This window comes from Chroicocephalus ridibundus, chromosome 3, assembly GCF_963924245.1.
Source record: "Chroicocephalus ridibundus chromosome 3, bChrRid1.1, whole genome shotgun sequence".
NCBI lineage: Eukaryota > Metazoa > Chordata > Aves > Charadriiformes > Laridae > Chroicocephalus > Chroicocephalus ridibundus.
In genome coordinates, this window is record NC_086286.1 from 40,450,062 (window position 1) to 40,470,459 (window position 20,398).

Consider the following 20,398-nt stretch of genomic DNA (forward strand, 5'->3'; position numbering starts at 1 on the left):
AGACTTGAACTCAGTGTATTGGGCTTTTTCCTGTTATTTCTCTGTGGATACGTCTGGGTCGCTTTTTGTTGGTGATCTCACAGGCATCAGAAAAGCAAAGGATTCTCCTTTTGCTCTGCTGGGAGAGCAAAAAGTCTCCCGAGTGCCATTATTTGCAAGGAAAAGAGCTAGAGGTGATGTCTAGGGGATTTTTCACTGCATACTGATGAAACTTCTGTCACTCTCAAGAATATTTCTGGCTGACGTGAGTCTAGTTGTGCAATTTTTTCCTGTATTTACAGCGAAGAATGCAAGACCTAACAGCTGAGGTAACGAGCAGTCTGCTGCAGTTTCCAGAGGTGACTCTTCAGGCACTTGGGGAAGATGAGGGAACCCTCGGCTCTGTGCTGTGCGGGAGGTTTTCTGGAGGTGAGCATTTTCCTTTAAATTTGGTCTCGGTACAAAGCTGTTCTTGCCTGGAGGCTACCTGAAGCCTCAGGTCATCGTATCAGCTGTGTCAGGTTGGTGCTGTTAAGAGGCATCCTGTTTAGAGAGAGAGAACAAAAAGGGTGCTTCAGCGATGACAAATGCTAATATTAAAACGTGAGTATAGTTAAACTTTGAAGTGGACTTTCCAGGTGATGTGACAGTAGAGCTGGGTGCCTATCTGGAGGTCTAGGCTTCTGTTAAGACCAGGTGGAATCTATCTACCTGAGTGTAAATGCAGGAATTGAGCTCATACTTCCTTTGGGCTGGCAGTAGTTCAGTGAAACAAAATGCCTTCGATTCTTCCTCTACGCTCTAAGACTTGTATTCCCATATGCGTTTAGATCATTTCTAGCAAAACCAAGGCGAATATGGTATAAAGGCTGTCGATCAGGACCTTGTCATCTTTATCCCAAACAACCCAGATTCTTCGGTGCGGGAATGACAAGTACCAATGCAAAATAACAAGGTGGTTAATTTTAGGAGGGATTGCTTGGGGATTTCAACGGGTGATTTTGAATCATTGACTAGAATGAGGTAGGTCGGTCTTCCTCTGCTAGGTACGTTTATTGAAGGAAAGGGGCAGGCACTGTGATTTTTTTTCAGCTGTTTTCAGTCTTCCGTTGGACATTTGCTTCAGTCCTCTTTCTTTTCTCTCACAGGGAGAAACGGCCTGGCGTGGTTGGCACGTGGTCCTCACCTTGAGGTGGTGAACTGTGTGACAGGAGAGCGGCTCTCTGCGTACCGTTTCAGTGGAGTCAATGAACAGCCTCCCACTGTTCGTGTGGTGAAGGAGTTTTCCTGGGAGAAGAGAACTGGACTGCTGGTTGGGTTGGAAGACGCAGAGGGAAGCGTTCTCTGTCTGTACGACCTTGGACTCTCAAGAGTGGTTAAAGCAGTTGTTCTTCCCGGGAGGGTAGGTACCTTTTAATTGGAGAAACGAAGCTTTGATGTTGTTAGGTGCTGCGTAGGCCTGTTTTAGGACAAGCTTTGGAGCGTCTCTTTGTAGGAGGTATTTTTTCTATCGTGCGTTAACATCCTGTCACTTGAGAGTATCCAGTCAAGACGGTGTTGCTGTAAAATCTTGGGCTTAATGTGCCATTATTGTTGGAGTTTACTGAGAGTAAAACAAGTTTTCTGGTTTTATTGTAGAGCACAGAGTTACCCGATTCTCTCCTTCCGCAAAAAGGCATTGAAAAGCACCTTTTTTTGGCCCTAATTGCTTGATTTCCATCAGAAATACCGTCTTTAAAATGGCTCAGAATTCCATAGTTGTGCTGTAAATGACTTCGACACATTGCCTTGAATCTCAGCCTAGCAAGCAGGCTGAGGAGAACACATTTTTCTGTTGACTTAGGAGAGGAAAAAAGAGCCTCTAGTGAGTTATCTGACAGATTGTTGGGAGGTCACCTTTCAGCCTGCAGTCCTTGAATCTCTGCTCTCTGACTAGTGTGTTTGTGTAGATGGGACACACTGGTGTAATGTTGCTGATGTTTTCTGTCTTCTGTAACCCAGAAACTCAAATGATGTGTGTCCCCTAGCCTCATTATCTTAATGTAAACAAGAATCGGTGGCAGTCAATAGAACATCAAGATTCATTTTTATCATCTTAGAATCTGCAACAACTAACTAACTAACTTCTTAGCCAGCTTTCCATCAGCTGCTTTGGTTTGACTTGCTAGAATACAGGTGGAGTTTTGTTTGTTTGTAATGCTACAGTGTGATGACTAGTAGTAAGCATTCGTATTGGGGTGACTGAGAGAGAGAAATACGTGCAGCTTTAGCGCAGGAGTCTTTGTGTGCTCGTGTCTCTGCTCTAGCAGTCAGTGTTGTCCTGGGATGTGCTGCAACGTGTGCTGAAAGGTCTGTCTTCACCTTGTGAGACAGTTGCGTGCAGACTGCTGGGCACGTGAAAGAGCAGTGTGCGCTTCCTCCTTCAGGTGGAGTCACCTTTTTATCTGAGAAGCTGCTGCTTTAGGCTGGCTTTTAACATTTTTCTCAACATTCGTGAAAGCGCTGGTGTGCATTTAAAGCTTCTTTTCCTTTATGTGGTTGTTACTTTTCTTCTAAATGCGGACTAGTGTGAATTTTACTAAGCTGGTCTCTCCCTTCAACGCTTTCTAAATACGTTTCGCTCCCATGGAAATGGTGTGTCTCCCATGCAACTTGGCCGCTGCCTCGTCTGACTCTCGAGCCCTGATTTATCCTAACGCCCGTTTGTCAAAGAAGGCATAGACTGTATCGCGGTGCTGGTGGGCTGTGAGCGGTGGGAGACCTTGATGTAGTTGTGTTTGTCTGTCTTAAGCCCCTTGAATACGATAAAGTTTCTTGCGTATAACTGATTTTCTGTGTTTTCCTCCAGTTAATTACTGCGAAGTAGGAAATGGAAATTGCTAAGCTGTACTAATAGAATGCCCCATGTAAGTTGAAGTTAAGTCACTTACCCGCAGGAAATCTAGTAAATGGAAGGCAGTAACAGGTTTTTGTACGGGGCTTTTTTGTCTTTGTCTCTTTTCTTGATCTAATTGCAAACAATGCTTTGATGCTCCTGTATTTACTTTCTCTATTGAGCTTGTCAAAGAGCTCAAATAGTAACTTGTAGTTTTCCTGTAGGTAACCGCTATAGAACCCATAGCGAATCACGGAGGACCCAGCGTGAGCACTCAGCACCTCCATCAGAGTCTGCGATGGCTCTTTGGGGTGGCAGCAGTGGCTACAGATGCTGGCCATCTGCTTCTGGTTGACCTTAGTTTGGATGATTGCTCCTGCACTCAGAATGATATCGAAGCATTGGGTAAGCCTGCAGTTTTTCCACATGAATTTAAACGCAAGAAAACTTCTGTCTTCTAACGAAACAGTATGCATCCCACTTTGAAGACCCTTGTGTCAGACATTTCTGACGACTGGTTACAGGTGGCAGTTTGACATCGTATAGTCCTGACCTGATTAAACCTGGGAGCGTCTGACTGCTCCTCGCAGTGTTGTAAATGCCCCCTCCCACCAAGATCCCTGTGCCACTATGATTCTTGCCAGAGAGGTGTAGGAATTTTGCCACGTGAGCCGGTGCGGCCGCCTGGTAGGAAGTTGTGTTGGAGGAGCCCTGTTTCCCGGGAATGCTCTTCTGCTTGTGTTAATTGACTTGGGGCAAATTTTGGGCTTGTTTTTTAAAATAAACCCCACTTACCAACACCCATGCATTTGGATGAATGAAATCTCGAATAGGTGTACTCAGATTGCATACACCGTTTTGGCTATTACAACAGCAGCTTCAGAAATTGGTGCCACTTCAAACACGAGGTGCCACTTCAAATTTCATCACGAGGCCCAAACTCCTGCTTTTCAGAGTCCAGGAAGAATTTGGTTACGTTATTAAGGTTACGCTTTTACCTAGCTTTCAAACGTGAGTGAGAATACTTGTCTGATCCGAGAGTTCTTATGTTGTTCAAAGACATACATAATGGAAATGGCAAAAAAAAGTGTTGCATAAATGGCTATTTTGCCTGGCACGGTAGCATTAGATGATAGGGGTTGTCACGTCAGTGCCTAAAATGCAGCCTAAATGGCATAACGTATTCATTTATTGCTTGGTTTTGTGTGTGTAGATCTAGAAGTTGTCACTAAAAATCCTGCTGAAGTTGCACAAAGAAGAGAAACTGTGACCAGCGAAGGGAGACGTCTCTGTTTTCAACTACAAAATGCTTCCGGAACAGCAGTATCAGCCCTGTGCTACATAAGCAGAAGCAACCAGCTCGTTGTGGGTTTCTCAGACGGCTACCTGTCGCTCTGGAATATGAAAACTTTGAAGAGAGAGTAAGTAGGCCTTTACACTTGGCCATGCCTGGAGGTGCGGGGCTCTCGATTTGTTGCTTAAGGAAGTATGTGGATGTAAAGAGAACTTTTTCAGGGAGTGAAATGAGTATGAGTATAATCTTGGCACGTTCAGAAATCCTCTTCTGACATAACTTTTCAGTCATACCTGGATGAAGTGGTCCGCCTTCTCCCCAGTGGACTAGGATTGTTTTCCTTATTGTGCCTGTGGATTGAGGAATTGTGGGAAGCATGCTTCCTGGGGTTTTCAGAACCAGTTACTGCAACTGGGGCATCCATTGAAAGGCTGAAGTATGTCAGTGATGTGATTTTGGTGCCGATATTCTCTAAAGTGTCCAGGGTGAAACTAGTGAGACATGAAAACTCAATAGCTGACCTGTGCCTGAAAAATGTATTCTTTCCTGCATGTCAGCTTTGGCCGAAAGAGCAATCTCACCTGAAATATTTGGCTAACTTCTGGTTGGGATTCCCTTCAGCAGATCTGCACTGACTCCCCAGAAGCTGTTGGATGCATAAATAGACAGTGGAGGAATAATTAGGTGGCAAGAGTAGAGTGTGGAGGTACAAGTAAGGTTCAGAAGTCAGGAAGAACAATGCTTGACGTAGTCCAAGAAACGAGAAACTACCTGTGTTTGGGCCACTAGGCTCACCTTTTGTTTTCTTTTTCGTTTTGCTTTTTTTTTCCCCTAAACCTGTAGGCACCACGCTCAGCTTGAAGGAGGGAGGATTCCTGTCTATGCTGTCACTTTTCAAGAGCCTGAGAATGATCCTCGCAATTGTTGCTACTTGTGGGCTGTTCAGTCTACGCAGGAAAGGTGAATAAAGACTTTAACTATCAGCCACTGAATTAATTCCTTTTTTTTTTAAGGATATTTGTTCCCATACAGTTGAACATGTGTATTTGTTGTGTGTCTGCGATTCTCTCCGGTACGGAAGGTGTTAAACTTAGAATGCAATTTTTACAGGATTTACCAGACGTGAAGAGGGACCTACTAGTTCCTGCCTTCTGTCAGAAGGCAAAGCAACAGTGGCCATATTCTTCTGCTCGCATTCTCAAATGGTTTGCTTTTGTTCCTCGATGACCGCTTCATCATTTGTTTGATAGTCACACCGTGGTATTAAAATACCACTAGGAGCAGTTGAGGCTGCAGATCTAGAACACCAGACGTGCCCACACAACAGCCTGCCGCCCCTAAAGGCGGCGGTGACAGTATTGCCGATGGCCTTGTGCCAGCGTCAGCAGTCTGTGGAGCCTTGGTGAGGCAGTGCAGCTCCCCGGGCAGAAAACGATTCAGCAGAAAAGCCAATGGGTTCCTGCTGTTCTGCTGAATCAAATCGGACTTGGAAGGGTGCAGAGTGTGCAAGAGGGGGAGGGGAACTTTGGTGGTAAGGGAAGGGCAGAGAGATCTCTCTGTCTGCATCAGCAAGCGATTCCATCAGCTCAGCTGTTGGTAGAGTGGCAGTCTTTTAAAATTTGACTTCAAAGCAGTTTTGATGGAGAACTCTTCATTGTGAAGAACTATTTCCAACAATTCTTAGTCCATACAACATATTACAGCTTTCCAATTGTACGGTTGGCTTTTGCCCCTGAAGCTGTTAGTGTCCAAACACCCTCCTTTATGTTTCAGTGGCTAAATGTGGCCGGTGATGATGTTTTGGGAAGAGGTGGTGTTCTTTTCAGCAGGAGCATGCTATTAAGAAAACATTTAGGTCTACTAACACGACAGTGAGGACTATAAAGCAGCTTTGTAACCAAATTTCATAATTTATCCCTTTTTCAGTGAAGGTGATGTGGTGAGTTTACACCTGCTGCAGTTAACGTTTGGTGACAGAAAACGCGTGGCCTCAGGACAAGTCATGTATGAGGTAAGAGGTGCATGCATGGGAAAAGCAGACAATAGTAATTTTCTCTAAGGGAGTATCAGTTGAGTTACAGGGGTGAGATTTACCATCAACCTTCAGAGCTGGCTGAAAAAATAATCATGTTTTGCTGAGTCTTCTTGGGCACGGCCTTTGTCCATACCTTTTGGAAAGAAGGCGTACCATTTTATACTGCAGTGTCGTGTGTTCCAGCTAGATTCATCTGCAAAGAGCCCGTATAAATGAAATTCCTGAAGAGGAAGCGGCTTTTGCAAATAAAATTATTCTGAAATACCAAACGAATGGCATGTAGGAAGAGAAGACTGGGCCTTGAATCGCTTGGTTTAACCAAGCTTCGGACTTGAATAAGCTTCTGTCTCTCTCCCTTTCTTAAAATACAGTCATACTCTAGTCTTTGCTGATCTTCAGTTTTATATTCTTGGTTTCCCTTAGAGCTTTGTCAGCCGGACTTTTCACATGAAATGCACCTACAGTGTCTCTTCAGTGTTGATCCTGACACTTAGTAGCTGTAAAGATAACTCGTTCTTCTTTTTGGCTGGGTGACCTATTCAATCTACTCTTAAAGCCAGGAAAATATGTAATTTGGTCAGAAGAGTGTACCTAAATGTTAGATCTGGCTCCAAGGAGGATGCGTTTAAAATACAGATGTGAGGTATCCTTGTATCTCAGATAGCTAACAGAGACAAGGCGCATCTGTTAGATGTGTAATTCCATTCAGTTGTACGCCTGGAAGTCTTCCAAAATCTTTTTGAGGGGACAGTAATCTTAGTTCAGAGCAAGTCTTTCCTCCTTATTTGGTACTTTCTCTTGCATATTCTCAATAGCTATGGAACGAAACAGGGGTGACTCTTGTATCGTGGTACTCTGGTTTTTGTAGGGACTGTGCCTTTTGATTTTTTTTGGATTGGTTTAGATTTTTGAGTGTTTTGCTTATGTGTAGGAAAGGTGCTTCCTCATTTGGCACTGTTGCTTTTGCATAGATAGAGGTTAGGTGTTTGGAAAAAATTTCTTTAAAATGCATTATCTATCACGGTGACCAAGTAGAAGGATCTTCCAGGGATTCATGGCGTGCTGGATGCCATCTCCTTATCTTTGTTGATGTGCAGGGTTTTTATGACAGAAACATACGTTGCTCTAGAGGAGCAGCGCACCCGGATTGGGTGTTTTAGTTTTAGAAGGGCTTTGCTTGCTGTTCAGTATTACCTTGCCGGTATTTCAGTTAAGGCTTACTGCTCTTTTGCTGGGACTTCTCTAACATCATGAGTTCTGTAGTCAAGATGCAGAGCCAAGAGCTTTGCATGCATGTGTGTTGCACTATTTCAGATATCCCTTTGTAGAGATATATTTAGGTTTTTTAAAGAAACCTTGATGTTGCAAGGAATTCTGCAAAGCATGTTTAGATCTGCAAAGCCTTTACAGCCAAACTTACCCGTTACGATTTGACACTGCATTCTCTTGCATGTCAGGCGTAGTTTCTATTTACCATCAGAAATAGGCTCATGCGAAATACACAGTATAATAAGCCTATTCTGTTAGACTGTCTTTCATATTTAGCCATAATGTATGTTTTTATCTTAGAATGACCTTTGCTCTCTTCTCTGATTTTTTCCCCCAGGGTTTGGAATACTGTGGCGAAAAGTTCAGTTTAGATCTCACGGGTGGAGTCTTTCCCTTGAGAGGCCAGATGAGTACTACATTAATCAGCTGCCAGACTGTCGAAAAATTCCGCAGCGACGTTGGCGGAGAGGATAGCGTAAATGAAGGTTTGTTCTGATGTCCGTGTTTGGTGATTTTAAAAGAAGTGCTTTTGGAACCTAAGCAACGAATGCTGTTCTGTCCCCACAGTCTGAAAGTCTTGCCTATCTGCATAGACTAGATTGTTGGGATTATTTACGAAGAAAAAATGGATGCTTAAGTTATGTGGGACTTCTTTAAGGGAAAAAGTGAGTTTTATTTTATGCTTGCTGACATGCTATCGCGATGTATGGTGGGGCCGTTTGTATGATGATGGTCAGTCGTTTTACTCCTCCAGCTGCCATCTTTGAACAAGAAGTTCAAACTCTCCATTGCTTAGGAATGTTACCAGAATTTTTTCCCTTCTTCAAACCGATGTCCGCATCTGCATCCAGATGGTAGCCCGTCACAAGTGCTGTTCCCCAGGGCACTGCACTGGGGCCACTTCTCTTTAGTATCTTGACCAGTGATCTGGACGAGGGGACAAGAAAAAGGGGCAGTGTGACTGAAACCTATCACAGAGATGTTTGCTATTCCGTAAGTACTGTAATCACTCTTAGGAAGTGTTGTGTTTCACGAGTGACAGAAGAGAATGAAGCCAAAATAGAAAGTGGTGTTTTAAAACTATCGGATCTATCGTATTTTCTACAAGTCAGAAACAACGTCTTGTCTTTTACAGTCACGTCTCCTGACACCAGTGTCTCAGTCTTCAGTTGGCAAGTGAATACGTACGGTCAGGGAAAACCATCTACTTACCTGGGTGTATTTGACATTAATCGCTGGTATTCTGCTCAAATGCCAGATTCGCTAAGGTAGATTTTTCTTCAGTAGTTTTCCATATGCCTGCCAATAATTCATTTGAATGTCAGCATTTAGCTTACGCGCTTGTTTTCTTTAAGGCCGGAAGAATTCCCTCATGAGTGCCCCTATTTTGCACTGTGGTCGCTGGATACCGTAGTGAGCGTGACTTCTCCGAAGCTCCTTTTGGATATTCTGGTCCATGAGCGGAGTCTAAGTCGGGGAGTTCCTCCTTCTTATCCACCACCTGAGCAGTTTTTTAATCCAAGCACCTATAACTTTGGTAGGTATTTCACTGCTTTTGAGAGTGATAAGCTTAAAATGAGGTCAAATGCCATTCATTGGTTCTCTTGTTCAGTCATTGTTTGTCATTCAAAACCCAAACCAAACCAAACCAAAAAACCACCCAGTCCCCCCCAAACCCAACTCTGATCACGTTGTACTGACAAGGTATTTACTATTGTGGAACATATCTGACAGCCGGCTGAGTTTTGGTGCTTTTGTAATGTAGCCGGTGAAGTGGTGCTGGTTATAGCCTGAAATGACTGTGAACTGAAGCTCAAAGCACTCAGTTATATGTTTCTAGATACCGGTGTGTAAAAAATGTAAAGTGGTCATGCCATAACTGTGAGAGTACGGAAGGTTGTCAAACGTTCCCTGTTTCTGCAGATGGTACGTGCTTGCTGACCTCCGGAGTCGTTCACATGACTTGCACCGGCTTCCAGAAGGAGGTGATCTTTTACTGTATCTTTATTGCGAGTGGCAGGAGATGTAGCTTTTCTAAGTTTTCTGTTGCACTGCTTTCCGTGTTAGGGACCGTTTCATGCTCATCCTGCCCGTCCACACGCATAGTTGCAATTGTATCCTGTCGCCAGTTGTATGCAAATGGTAATGTTTTAGGTCCCCTCTTGGGACTGTACAACTGCCGTTGTCTCCTCTTGAAGCACGATCGGGGATTGAACGTCTAGAAAGGAATGCAACGTCGCTCCAGGAGCAAGAACAAAACCACTGTAGAAGGCGGGGAAAGGTGTTACTTCTTTATTGCCCCTCAGTCGAACTGCCTGCATAGTCTTGAGTTAGAGTTTTGATCCCCAATTCTCTTGAAAAAGGAGGGAATGGAGAAAATGAAAAATGACATAACTGTTTGAGGAGTGAAAATTTTGTTTTCTCCCAAACTCGGCCAATTATAACTTCTGAGCCACGGCACAGATTGTGACAGATAATTTTGAGTGAAGTTTCAGCTCACTAAATGTTTCCAACATGAATCGGCTTCCATACGAACAGGCATGGAAAGGATCTTCCAAAGCGTGAAGTTGCATGTTAGCTTAGCTTATACAGAATGTATTTTGTGTCAGTGTTGAGGGAAAGAGCAAGGCCTGTGTATAGACAGAGAAGGTAGAAAAGACTTAATTACGCAGATTGCTAACCTAAAGCATCTTAGTGGTTCAGGCTGTCTGACGGTGTCAGTGAACGTTTAGATTCTTCCTTTTAGAGGTTATCCAGAAGTGTAGTGACGGAATAACAATGCTGTCTTAATCTGTGGTTTTCGATTGATGTTTCAGACCTTGAATTTTTTGAAGAAATCTGGCCCTTCAATATGGGAAGCCATTCAGGAGAGCTACAATAGGTGTCTTGTAGCTGGCTTGCGGTCTCCAAGACCAGTTGATGTCCAGCCATCCAGTTTGAGTCAGGTGAGTGCCTATGAGGGAATCAAGGGGGAAATACATCCATCTGGTCTGACAGGGCTGGAGGGGCTACAAGACACGATAATCCAATTTTTGGATTCTTTGCAAAGTTGCATTGAAATACAGGCATGACCTGAGCTAGCAGAAGTAACCGTATCCTTAGATCCAAAGTAGTGACTTTGACTGGGAACAGCCCTAAGAGATCTGTCTTTAGAGACCCCTCTCTTAATTCGGTGCCACACACAGATGCGCACAAGGAAGCGTGCAGTCAGTGCTGGTCATGCCCAACATAACGCATGTGTCCCCCAGAGCAACCCCCATCCCTGTCAGATTCTCAAAGCAGTGGTTCAGTGCAGTAGCCGACAATGGGGGCGTCTCACTGGGATGCGAGCTCTTGCAGACGTCGGCTTGCTGCACTGTCACTGTACGTGATCATTTGCTTCCAAGGAAGTGGGCTGTGGTAAAGGATTACTGCTGTCAGCTCTCCCTGGCAATTTCTTCACGGCTTGCCCTCGTTTTCCCTTCATCGGTAGGCTTTTCTGCATCCTCTCCGGGCGGATCTCCACCTCTGTAGCCTCTGCCTTGTGCTGCAGTAGCCCAATTTGCTGCTCTGAGACTGCCCTCTTGCAGCTGCAACACCTTAATCACCTTTATCTCATGACACTCGCTACCTTCTCTGTGCTTTATGCCACCACAGTGACTTCACTCCCCCTGCCATAGGTTTTCCATTTGCATCAACCTTTCTCTGTCATTTGAAGAGTTCCGTGAGAGATGGAGCCTTTGTGATGAGCAGCCCATCTTCTTCCCCCCGGCAGGGTCTAAGCGAAAGGATCAGCCAGCTGGTCATCATGCAGTGGAGCCATCAGCAGGAAGGGGAGAGCAGCCTTCCCGCTGCCCTCATCTTCCTGCCTCCTGGATTCTACATCAGGCTTGTTATGCATTTGAGCAGGGATTTCCTGTGAGTGTTAGGAAGACAAATTTCAGAAGTAGGGTCAAGAAGCTTGCTTTGCAGTTTTGTTTGCCACTGTGAGCAGTATTTGGTGTGTTTCCTTGCCTGAAACCAGTATTCAGAAAAGGTGGAAACATCTCATGTGTCTTCTAATGTGTAGAAATCGCTTTGAATGTCATGATTTTGCCTGGAAGGGAAAGATACTTTTCAGTGTGTTTAAAAAAACAAACAAATCTCCCCTCCCCTCATCACCCCCCACAACAAAATAAAGTTTTCTGAGGGATCCTTTCATCTGAAAGAAGTATGAGAACTCCAGCTGAGACAAGCTACTACTTAATATCGCGCCTCTGTGCATACCTGTGGATTATTCTTCTAAAGGATTAGCACCACATTATAATCCAGTATTTGAAGAGCCTAAAATTTAAACCTATTAGAATGGAAATGTTTCACTTCTTTTCTGTTATTTCAGAAAATTCATAGAATCGTTTGGGTTGGAAGGGACCTTAAAAGATCATGTAGTCAACCTCTCCTGCGGTGAGCAGGGACATCTTCACCTAGATCAGGTTGCTCAGTGCCCCATCCAGCCTGACCTTGAATGTTTCCAGGGATGGCACATCTACCACCTCTCCTGGCAACCTCTTCCAGTGTTTCACCACCCTCATTGTAAAAAATGTCTTCTGTATATCTAGACTGAATCTATCCTCTTTTAGTTTAAAGCCGTTACCCCTGTGTCCTATCGCAACAGGCCCTGCAAAAAAGTTTGTCCCCATCTTTCTCATAACCGCCTTCTAACTACTGAAACCCCTAATAAAGTCTTCTCGGAGCTTTTTCTTCTCCAGGTTGAACAACCCGAATTCTCTCAGCCTGTCCTCATAGGAGAGGTGCTCCAGCCCTCCGAGGGGCACAGTCACCTGCCTCGACCTGCTGGCTGCACTTCTTTGGATGCAGCCCAGGATATGGTGGGCCTTCTGGGCTGCACGTGCACAGTTGAGACACGTCCAGCTTTTCATCCACCGGTACCCCCAAGTCCTTCTCCTCGAGGCTGCTCTCAATCCCTTCATCCCCCAGCCTGTATTGATACTGGGGGTTGCCCAAGGTGCACTTGGCATTGTTGAACCTCATGAGCTTCACACAGGCCTACTTCTCGAGCTTGTCCAGGTCCCTCTGGATGGCATCCCAACCTCCAGGCATGTCAGCCGCACTGCTGAGCTTGCTGTCATCTGCAAACTTGTTGAGGGTGCACTTGATCCCACTGTCCATGTCACCGATGGAGATCCTAAACAGTACTGGTTCCAATCTGGATCCTTGAGGGACACCACTTGTTACTGATCTCCATCTGGACATGCAGCCATTGACCACTACCCTCTGGATGCCACCATCCAACCAATTCCTCAGCCACCAAACAGTCCACCCATTAGATCCCTGTCTCTCCAATTTAGAGGGAAGGATGTTGTGGGGGACCATGTCAAAGGCCTTACAGAAGTCCAGGTAAACGAACCCGTAGCTCTTCCCTTGTCCACTGGTGTAGTCACTCCATCATAGAAGGCCAGTAGGGTGGTCAGGCAGGACTTGCCCCTGGTGAAGCCGTGCTGGCTGTCTCAAATCACATCCCTGTCCTCCGTGTGCCTTGGCATAGCTTCTAGGAAGATCTGTTCCACGATCTTCCAAGGCACAGAAGTGAGGCTGACAGGTCGGTAGTTCCCAGGGTCCTCCTTTCTACCATTTTTAAAAACGGGTGCAGTGTTTCCCTTTTTCCAGTCACTGGGCATTGTTACCAATTTGCCAGCGCTGCTCGTGGAGGGGGTACGCTTTTTTTGACCTTCCTTTTCTGGCTGACTTATAACTTAATTTTCTGGCTGACTGAAAATTCTAACAGTGTTTTTGGGTATGAGACCTGCTTCATGTCTTCACAGTCTAGAAAACTGCTTGGCTGTAGTTTCAAGAGTTTCCAAGCAAACAGTGTATTTGTTCTGCCCCCTTCGTGCACTCCAATGGCAAACCTACATGCACAGAATGCGTAACAGGTGATAGCAGAGGATGTTTCTGAAAATAGTTGGAACTCAGTACGTGAAGACTGTAATGCAGAGGCATGCGAAGAAAGATTAGAATTAGGCTGCAGTAAGTTGAAATGTCAGAGGAGAAGTGTGTTAATGTGTTCCTCAGAGCAGTGGGCAGTCCAGCCTGTGGCTGGAATTAAGAGAAAGGACGTGGCATTCCTGGCCTGTGTCCTGATTGACTTTGTGATGTCTGAATGAGTATACAGTTAGAAAGAAACATTTACTGTTGATGGTTCACATGGTGCAAGTAGGTAAGATTCTCATTTGAGTTTGTCTGTTACGTTTAGGAGGAGCAGCTGGAAGCAGTATTGTCAGCTGCTGTCCAGACAGGTTCTGTGGGACTTCTGACTGGATGCATTAAACATTGGATATCTGAAGGTAATACTTGGAACGTTGTTTTTTTACGTGGTACCTCTTTGAGTTGGAGCCTGTTGATTCATTTCTTTTTTGTTCTCTTTGTTTAAAGAGCAGCCAAGGTCTGCTGGTAATTTACGGTTTGTTCTTGAGTGGACATGGAACCAAGTGATCTCTACAAAGGAAGAATTTGACCAAATCTGTGAGTACTAGTGTAGTCATTCCGCAAACCTAAAGTCGTTCTTTCTGATTGAGCTTCCTCAGTAATACGCCGCTATAGGATATTGCACGCGGTCCTTGAAGTGCGCCTTGAAACTCTGGAATTGCTCTGTCGGCTAACGATTTAATATTTATTCTTGAAAAGGTGTTCCGCTGTTTAATGGCTCTTGCAACTTCATTGACGCCCAGACATTACGGTCTCTCCAGCGCTGCCAGTTGCTTTTGAGCAACCTTAGCACGGTCTTAAACTGTTTTCTCACAGAAGCACAAGAGCTTACTGGAAAAGGTTTGTAGTAGTGCTACAAAATCTTTGGTATGTTTTATTAAGATTTGGAATTGTGGCAACATGGGCTTTTGTTGTTTCTGAGGATTGGAAGACAGTCACATTTAGCTGGGAGAAGGGGCTTAAAGCTGAGCGCTTGGGACCACCACAAAACACGCATGGAGTTCAGGGCAACAGTTTATGGTGGAGCTCATGCAAGGGGGTGGGGGAGGCTACATTCAGAGAGAAGCTTTGTAGGCAACTGGGCTGAAATTACAGCAACCGAATGTGGTATTGCTGAAAATTATTCCTTTGAGTTCTTAGCTAGCAAGTTCTAGTTGCATGCAGACACCGTGTTGCAAATTGCTAAACAATACGAAGGAAGCGTAAACGAGTAACGTGCAAAGTAAGTTACTTGAGTTTCTACAGCTTTTTCTCTTAGAAATGGTTCTTGGCCTATTGAGAAAAGAAAAGAATATCCCTTTGCTATCAGAAGAATCTCTGCTACGTGAGAAACAGATGTCTTATTCCTGCGTGCATTTAGTAGTTCAGGCTTTGGGGTTTTTGTTTTTTTTTTTTTTTTATTTTAGCCTTTAGTGAGTTTAGTTCTTTATAGGGGTTGCTTTTTGGTTTGGTGGTGATAGTGGTTTTTTTCTTCAAATAAGAAAGCGATACAGCATGAAAAACGCAAAGAGAAAGATTTCTAATGTGCTATTTTTATACTTTTGGTTTAGTAGGATGAAGGGAGTTTTGTGAAAATGAACAGAATTGCATAACGCTAATCATCTCCTGCCTTTGTTCAGGTTTTGCAGACGTGACAAATAAGCAAGCGGTAACCGGCCTCATTTCTTTGTATGCACGAGTGGTCATCTGGTTCTGTCGATCCGGTCTCCTTCCAGAGGGTTTAGGTAAGCGTGACCTGTCATACGTTTGTAACAAGGCGACCATCCAGTGAGTGACTCCCACGAACGCATGCTTAGCCATGTTTTTGTAACGGTTTTGTCAGGAAGAAGTCGTGCTGGTTCAGTGGCAGGGTGTGCTGAAGTTCTGTGGGTGAAGTTGAGATTTTGCTGGGTTGTCAAGTACACGGCGTAGAATGAGGCAGGCAGTTTCTTTCCTGGGTGGATTTTAGGAATAGCAATGGACCCCTGACTTCAAGGCGCTGCTTGTGTCCACAGCTTGAACTACTTGAGATTTTAAACAAAGTACTATTAAACAACAAGTACCGGAATGCTTGTTTTTAGAGTGAGAGCATTACCTGCATGTTTTGAACTTTCTATCAGTTGCTTGAGGAGAAAGTACACCTTGGAAATCCTTCTTTAGTTGGATGGATTAGAAATTCCATTGTCAGCATTAATTGTCTCACAGATGCTCACGCGGCATGTTTAGAAACCATTCCCTTTGAGAACTGGGTGGGTTTTTTTATAGTGAACTTCAGCTTACCCTACATGTTGTGAATGCTGCGTGAACTGTAACCTTGAAACGGCACTTGGGGCAAGAAGGAATTGAGTCTCGTCTCTTAGAGTTCTTTTAGCAAAGGCAGAAAGAGGATTGGCTTCTTTCAGAGTTGGAGGCTTCTTGATGCTTAGCTTGTACGATCTTCTGTCTCTTTAGGCAAAAATTTTCGTTTACAAGTGTGATATGACTGCTTTAACTTGCTTCTACTTTGTTGCCTGTAGATGACGATACGCGTTTGTCGAGACCTTTCTACAATTATCCTCTGATTGAGAGCTACTATACTGGTCAGCGACAGAAACTTGAGCGTTTATCAAGGTAAGAGCTAGAGGAAGACTCTAGAACACTTCCACGGCAAATTCAGAAGTGGAAGGGAATGGCTTTTATCTCAACAGTTGCATGGGCTATGCGTAATGCCGCTGCCAGCAATACTCTTGACTTCAGTGACACGTGTGTTCTGTTGAACAGAGAGGTTACTTTCCTGTGTTAAAACGTTGCTATCTACCTCTGCTTAGTACCACTGGTTGGTATCATCATTTTTCGGGAGTCTATTTTATTAATTGGCTAATGTGTATAATTTCTGACTACTGAAAAAGGCCATGTGATTAGGGCAGGATCAGTCACCTCCATATGACCATATGACCGATTATGACCATATGACCAATAGAGGGTCATAACTTTGTTGGCCTAAGTCCCCTTCTCACAAGTACGTGGTGTGATTCTGTAAGATGGTTGGAGTTACATGGAGTTGGCACGCCTCGCACTCTGCTGGCTGTCGGATAGAAGTCACTTGCTAACGTCAGCTCTCTTTCCTGGACTAGCTGCCTAGCACATAGGCGGCATGCCTTGGATTAGCCGATAATAGGTTTTTCTTTGGAAATTGTACTGAAAACTGAATAAAGAGCTGACCAAGCTTTGGCGATGGCACTGTGACCAAGAGGCTGCAAGGTGAGTTAAGGTGGAAGCTGCAGGGTAGGAGGTATTGACTTCAAAGTTCATCTTCCTTGGCTTACTTCTCAAGTAACTTACATACAGGCTCGTGTGTTCCTTCGAAGCACAGAGCCGCTAGTGTCCTTTTTCTGCTTTGTGCCATCGGGAGATGAAAGGGCAGGGCTGCAGTCAGCAGAAGACTGGAGGAAAGCCGTTACACCGGGAGGCCGGAATTAGTGTTTAACTCTGTCCAAATCCTTGCTACCTTTTGTTCCAGAGGAAAATGGGACTCGGACTGCTTGATGGTTGATGGAATGGTTTCCCAGTTAGGAGACCAAGTGGAGAAGCTGTGGCGGAGAGATGCAGGAGGAACTGGGAAATACCCGCCTGCCAGTTTGCATGTGAGTGTCCTGTTCACTGAGAACAACAACAAACGGCCGCCCTCCCAGCCAAACCCCACCCAAAAGCCAATGATTTAGGGAAGACAGGCGTTTTTTCAGAACTGTTAATTTTTCATTTCAGGCACTGCTGGATCTCTATTTGCTAGAAAGCATTGAAGAAAACTGCAAACACGCAATTGTATCCTTTCTAGTTATTTTTATTACACCTCCAGGGGATGCACATAAATGTTCTTCAGTGTTGGTCGCCGACCTGTTTCATGACATTTTTTCATTTATGCTTCAAAGGCGATGCAAGTGAAAACATTTAGTTTAGCGTTAAGTTGTAGACAGAAGCGCTGTTTTATTTCTTTGTACTGTGGATTTTTGATGACATTTTTCTTAAACGTTTTGTTGCAAAAGTCTTCTCCGATAGGGAGAAAACAGTTTTAGTAATAAGGGTTGAAGATATAAAATGTCCTTAGTTTTTCTCCAAATTTAAACACCGTTTAAAATTTTCTAAAACACCCATGATGGGTTATAAAACAATTTCTGTTTCAGAGCAAAAGGATTTCTAAGAGTGGTTTACCAGTACCGGATTTTTGCTGAAATCACAGGCAGAAACTTAATTTTTAAGCTGCTGAAATACACAGCCTTGCTTTTGCTGTTTGTTGCCTAACCCGCGAGGGGAGCCTAGAGAGCAAGGGGCTTAGAAACGCTTATAGCCCAGAGCTGTCTTGTTAGATGATGTCCCTAAAAACGGACGTCAGAAAGAGAAAATGACGCTACCAATGAGTGACCCGCATACTGGTTTAAATCCAGTTTTAAGCATTCGGAGCTGAGCTGTACTGTAAGGATGCCACAATTTACACTGTTTTATAGACGCTGGACATGAGGGAAAAACCCAACTGTGGAATTTATTTGCTGTAATAATTGAGCGTTGGATGCTCCAATGTTTTGAATGTATTTTCTGCTTCCTACCACTTTTATATTCTTACTTCATTATGTTTTTCTAAAGGTAATGTGATAAAGTTTTGGTCTTATAAACTGATTAGCCTTAATGAGATACCTGATGTCAGACAATTTACTTGCTGCTGGATATCAAGCGTTCCTTTCCGAGTGAGACAGAAACTTCAGTCGACTCCTTCCCAACTGCCTTTGGCATGCCTTGGGGACTTGTTAAGCTTGTTGAAGGTTTTTGGCTTCTCGATCACAATGATTACGAAGTAAGTATGGTAGAGTTGAGTTAGACATACATGGCAGTACAAAGCTATAATCTAGAAAATGATTTTAAAACCCGACCTCTAACTTGTACAGAATTCACTGGCCCTGCTCTTTCATCCCGCTACAATCAAAACCGCGTCATGGCAGCACAAGAGAATTATTCAGTCCCTCCTGTGCCAAGGGGAGCATGGGCAAGCCCTCAGATATATCCAGATGATGAATCCATCAGTGTCAAGCAGCGGGGAAGTGCAGCTTCTCCTCACTGTGTTGCTCTCCAATAGGTAAAGAAATACACCCCACCATTTTGTCACGCAAATCTTGTGAAAATGGAGAACAAAGAATAGAAATCATCATCCCCTAAGTTTCCTTTAAACTTTGAGTACAAGACTCTTGGGGCATCTCTTTGGTTATGCTATTAACATGCCTTTACGTCTGAAACATTAATTACAGGTGCATGGTGGAGGCTTGGGGTCTGTTGCACCAACATGCCGCTCAGGCAAACTTAGAAGACCTCTTAAAACACATGTACGAAACGTGCCGGGAGATGGGCCTGATGGAAGACTTGCTGAAGCTGCCTTTCACAGACACCGAACAAGTAAGTGGGAGCAAGGAAAAATGTTCATCGTCTCTTTGAAAAGAGAAAAGGCAGAGCCATAACAGATTTTTGGAATGATTTTTTTTTTCTCATAGGAGTGTTTGGAGAAGTTTTTAAGGACCAGTGCTGGTGTTCAGAATCAAGAATTCCTTTTAGTCTACCATCTGCAGCGTGCCAACTACATTGCAGCACTAGAGCTGAATCAGTCCATGAATGTCAATCTTATGGTAAGCGTGAAATTTCTGTTCTGTCAAGCGTGCAAGTTTCTGCTGGGTGTTACTAACTGGTTTGGATAGTACTCAATAAAAATCCTGCTTTGTTTTTTTCATACCAGTCTTTGAAACACTCGGAACAAGTTTCTACACCTTTGGTTACAGCTGAAGCTAAATGTTGACCAATATACGTCACTACTCCAAAGCTACTCTATGAAGCTATAAATTAAATGTTACACACCACTGTTGACCCCTTGGAGAACAGTTTGTTTGCATCTGAGGAATAAACATGTATCTTTCCCATCAGCCAATCTTACCATTCCGTGATTGAGATACTTATGTTATGCGTGGCTTAGATTACTGGAAGTTGTTTGTGTCACTCCTTCCTGTGGGATGACGAGTAGGTTGTATGTCATCGCTTGTGTCTTGCACGCAACTGTATTTTTCTAGCTGAGAGCAGGCTAGATGCCAATCCACAGGTTAAATTTCTGTGGGTTTTCTTTGTTTTTTTAATTTCTGCGAGTTACAGTGTGCTCTCCAATTCCACAACTTTCATTTCACGGCTTTTATGACAAAAATTCTTGTCTAACCTCTATTTCTCAAAATAGCCAGATTACATTTTGTGTTACATGAACTTGTGTTCTGGATTTGTGACGCGTTTGCTGTTTTCTGGAATCATAGTTTTCCAGTGACTCAAACTTCTAAGGTGGTTTTGGAAGTCGTAGGTCCTGCATTTGAAAACTGTCTTGCGGCCAGGTGGTGTGCGTAGGTCGCTTTTTCTTGCTTGTTTTAATCTTCACATCATGTTGTCCAGGGTAATTTCCAGTTGTCCCGTATATTCAGGGCGCTGGCGTTTCAGGAAGAACAAGGGAAAGCCTGCTATGTAGTAAGTCGTTTGCAAATTGCAGGTGATATCAGAAAATTGCAGGTGATAACAGGTGTTATCAGAAGAAGGTTCTGCAGAGTGCCAGCATTGTTTTAACTTCAAGTTGTAGGCTCTGTTGCTATTCCAGTCTTCCTTCCACTTTGCTAAAAGTACCAGGTGAAATCGGTGTGTGCGGATGGGTAGAACTTGCCGCTGTTCTGTGCAGTGGAGGTGTTTTCCCATACCTGTAGAGGAAATCTGCTCACTAATGCGAAATAGCACGGAGAGGTCTGTGCAAGGAACTTCTTGTAATTAGTTAAAGTTTTTCTTTATGCTTTTCCTTCATCAGAATGATCATGATCCTCGCTTGAGAGAGAGGGCAGTTGCCCGAAATTCTGCATTACCCCAATATGGCAAGATCCTTCCACGAATTCAAAGGAAGCTGGCCGTAGAGAGAGCCAAGCCTTACCATTTGCCTGCGTCGGTCGTAAGAGAAGGTAACTTTTAG

General features: G+C 44.1%; 1 protein-coding gene across 1 annotated transcript in view; it reads left to right on the plus strand.

Annotated features, from left to right (window-relative positions):
* Positions 1–287: 287 nt before the first annotated feature.
* Positions 288–20,398, plus strand: part of LOC134512958 (protein ELYS-like) — a 30,787-nt gene continuing 10,676 nt past the window's right edge. The window contains exons 1-23 of the mRNA XM_063328885.1: positions 288–408; positions 1,128–1,381; positions 3,079–3,259; positions 4,068–4,275; positions 4,992–5,108; positions 6,075–6,159; positions 7,790–7,937; positions 8,588–8,720; positions 8,808–8,989; positions 9,376–9,437; positions 10,269–10,397; positions 13,685–13,775; positions 13,864–13,953; positions 14,116–14,256; positions 15,036–15,140; positions 15,912–16,005; positions 16,895–17,018; positions 17,140–17,196; positions 18,074–18,220; positions 18,312–18,499; positions 18,669–18,813; positions 18,909–19,040; positions 20,240–20,387. Of these exons, the coding sequence (XP_063184955.1) occupies positions 288–408; positions 1,128–1,381; positions 3,079–3,259; positions 4,068–4,275; positions 4,992–5,108; positions 6,075–6,159; positions 7,790–7,937; positions 8,588–8,720; positions 8,808–8,989; positions 9,376–9,437; positions 10,269–10,397; positions 13,685–13,775; positions 13,864–13,953; positions 14,116–14,256; positions 15,036–15,140; positions 15,912–16,005; positions 16,895–17,018; positions 17,140–17,196; positions 18,074–18,220; positions 18,312–18,499; positions 18,669–18,813; positions 18,909–19,040; positions 20,240–20,387 (3,082 nt within the window). The remainder of the gene's footprint in view (positions 409–1,127; positions 1,382–3,078; positions 3,260–4,067; positions 4,276–4,991; positions 5,109–6,074; positions 6,160–7,789; positions 7,938–8,587; positions 8,721–8,807; positions 8,990–9,375; positions 9,438–10,268; positions 10,398–13,684; positions 13,776–13,863; positions 13,954–14,115; positions 14,257–15,035; positions 15,141–15,911; positions 16,006–16,894; positions 17,019–17,139; positions 17,197–18,073; positions 18,221–18,311; positions 18,500–18,668; positions 18,814–18,908; positions 19,041–20,239; positions 20,388–20,398) is intronic.